The 3,261-nt window shown below is 39.8% G+C and overlaps 1 protein-coding gene across 1 annotated transcript in view; it reads right to left on the minus strand.

The window, feature by feature from the left end:
* LOC107648188 (eukaryotic translation initiation factor 3 subunit A) overlaps nucleotides 1,150-3,261 on the minus strand; it is a gene marked incomplete in the record, with an annotated part of 6,672 nt that continues 4,560 nt past the window's right edge. The window contains 6 exon segments of the mRNA XM_016352162.2: nucleotides 1,150-1,879; nucleotides 2,035-2,236; nucleotides 2,318-2,398; nucleotides 2,579-2,785; nucleotides 2,869-3,078; nucleotides 3,152-3,261. Coding sequence (XP_016207648.1) covers nucleotides 1,449-1,879; nucleotides 2,035-2,236; nucleotides 2,318-2,398; nucleotides 2,579-2,785; nucleotides 2,869-3,078; nucleotides 3,152-3,261 — 1,241 coding nt within the window.

A 3,261-nucleotide genomic window follows, 5' to 3' on the forward strand; every position in this document is an offset into this window, starting at 1 on the left:
AATTAATCATCCATTAACACTACCGATAATTCAGTGGACAATTTCTGCGAGTTATGTGAATGCAGCAGCACATTACAGGGTATTTGGCAGCGTCACAACACGTGTCAACCCCTTAATGTAGCCACATTGTTTCAGCAGCTGAGAAAAAAAAATTCATTCAGTACAGTAGTATTGCCTTACTTTTATACTGTGTTCTCTGCACAATTTCATTATATATAAGTAGGCCAATGCTACTGTGCTGAATGAATTTTTTTTCCTCAGCGACTGAAACGATGTGGCTACATTAAGGGGTTGACACGTGTTGTGACGCTGCTAAATACCCTGCAATGTGCTGTTGCATTCACAGAACTCGCAAAAATTGTCCACCGAGTTGTCGGTAGTGTTAATGGATGATTAATTGGTAATCCCATGAATAATTTTTTGGGCTTTTTGTCTGGTGTTTCGAAAAATTTTTTTGATCTATGGTATTTGGGTTTTGTTTTATAGCTAATAACTATAATTATAAACCAAATTTTCATTCAAAATATAAGTATAAATATTCTCTCCAAAGCAAAATAAATATAATTATAAATATTGTCTCTAAAATAACATAAACATAATTCATAACACTCAATTTTTATCTTTATACTCTTGTAAGTTAGGTTGGAAGAAGTTAGATTTTGGCAAAAAAAATTGCAAAAATACCCCCTCACTAAAAAAAACCTTAGCCCGGCGGGGAAGCCCGCCCCGCCCCGCCAAAGCTCACGATTTAAGCGGTGCGGGTTAGGCAAACTTTTGCTATTTGGCGGTCCCGATTTTTCAGCCCAGCCCACCTTTTTTGACGGATTACGCGAGTCAGTCCGACAGATTTAGGCCCGTTTGCCACCCCTACACATGTCTCCACAAGAGGATATCCACCTCCTTTCCTCACATGCTGAAAAAATTTACCATCCTCACCATAGCACTACCCTTATTTAAAAAGTAGCCAAATAAAAAAGTTACACTTTTTAAACAAAAATCATCATGAAAAGATATTTTTGACATTTTCATTGAAATAGTTGCCAACTACAAAAATATCGCTTTAAGTAAAAATCATGTTGAAAAAAAAAACACTCAAACAAGTTAATCGTGCATTCATGCTTTTGAACACTAAAGCAAACATATACATAATAGTACCAACACATCGAAAATTAAGTCTGCATTACTTCTGACTTGAAATTCCGAATACCATATCCAATCTGCTCGATCATAAATAGAAAATTGTTGCATAATCTAGGACCCGAATGCATTAGGAGATAAAACAAATTTTACGAACCAAGTATCAAAAAAAATTCTAGAACTCAAATTGGGGAGAGTACAAAAAGAGCTCGACAAGGTCATGAGAACCGCACATCAGGCAACGCTATGCATTGTACCCTCCAATTGAGGGCCAGAATGACATCAGCTTTAAACAGATGGGAACAGGGTGATTAACGAGGGTTCCTCGAGGATGACCAGGTTGAAGATGACCTAGAACCCACACCAGAACCAAATGCTGATCTGCGATCTTCACCACGACCCCACCTGTCACCATCTGGCCGGCTGCTACTGTTACTCCAGCGGTCTGTTTCAGGAGGAGCAGCTGCACCATCAGGTTTCTCACGGCGGAACCTAGGGACATACTTCCCTGGGGCTGGTGCAGCAGCAGCGGCAGCTGCAGCAGGAGCAGCAGATCCAGACTCGAGTGGGCGTGCAAGACTCTCAGTAGGCCTTGAAGCTGGCTCGGCACCTCTTCCCAACAATGCCTCTCTTCTTTGTCTTTCCTTTTCTTCCAGTTCCCGCTCTCTTTGCCTCTGTTTCTCTGCTATCTCTTCCAATTTTGCTAAACGTTCAGCCTCCTCCTTCCTTCGCCTCTCAGCCTCTGTAGGATGAGAATAATTAAGTTTGGTAAACATAATACAGAAGATGAGCCGTTTGAAAGTGCATAAAAAAGATGATAACATCTACGGGGTACCCAATAGCCGTTAAATTGATGCAGTCTTTAATCTGTTCTAGGACAGAGTTAAAAGTACATACCTTCGCGCTTCCTTGCTTCTTCCTCCTCGCGCAACTTTTGCTGCCTCTCTTCTTCCACATTCAGATAATACTTCCACTTCCTCAACCTTTCCCTGTCCTGTTTCCTGGACTGTAATATCCTAGAGATCCGCTCCTCCGTTTCCTTCCTCAATCTATCAAATTCAGCCTGGCGTCGACTAACAACTTTCTCTTGATATATCTCCTACATAGAAAAATAACAAAAGCATCAGCTTAAGATGGTGATATTAAACAGAGGCAAAGCCCAGCTGCTGACAATACTTACTTTATTGCCAATCATTCTGGCAAGCCTCTCCTTCTCCTTGAGATCTCCTTCATGACGTTGTCTACTCAATTCAATCTCTTGCTGCATCAAATTAACATTGAATCCATTCAGTGCAAAACTAAAACTAACTACAATGATAAAAATGCCATGTGGAAGCTCATGTGCATTAAAAAAAACTACTAATTTAAATGTTTCCAAGAGGTGAAGGAGTAATGACACAAGCATGAATTAAATTCTAGTAAACAAGAGAATCCAACACACCTGCTGCTCATGCTCATGAAGAATCTTCTCTTCCTCTTGGCGCTTTACATATGCAGCATGAATCAAGGGAGCAGCCTCTTCCCTTTTTGCCCTTTCCAAATAATCCATGGTTTTTGCCAGTTTTTGGAGTTTTTTCTCCATTTCCTGTCTTTCTCGGAGTTGTTCATTCAAAGTCAATTCCATCAAGGTTTGCTTGGTAATTTTATCCTAGAGAGGATAGGATTTACTGTCAAAACCTTTAATACTAACAAATCACTTTAATACAAAGAATCAATCAGACCTCAACTTACCCCCTCAATAAGTGGCTTTTTCCCCTTATAGTTTTTAAATTTTTTCTCAGCTTCCTCATACAAAGCTTTAGTTTCTTCCTTTTCTCTTTCCTCTATCTCTTGGCGGAGCCTCTCATTTTTCCTCTGCTCAAATTCAGTTGCAACTCTCAATTTTTCAGCCTCTTCATTCATTTTCTGCACTCTTAACCTCTTTGATTCTTCCTCACGCTCCTTCAAGAATAGATGTTAATGTAAGCACAAAAAAAACACAAACTCGTGAATATGATAAATCACATGATCATACCATTTCCAGAAGCTGCCGCTCTTGTTCTTCTTTCCTCTTCTCAATAATAGATTTTCGAGCTAGAAGCCGTTTATGTTCCTTGGCAACAACCTCGGTCAAAGTTGGAAGCA

This window comes from Arachis ipaensis, chromosome B06, assembly GCF_000816755.2.
Source record: "Arachis ipaensis cultivar K30076 chromosome B06, Araip1.1, whole genome shotgun sequence".
Classification (NCBI taxonomy): Eukaryota; Viridiplantae; Streptophyta; class Magnoliopsida; order Fabales; family Fabaceae; genus Arachis; species Arachis ipaensis.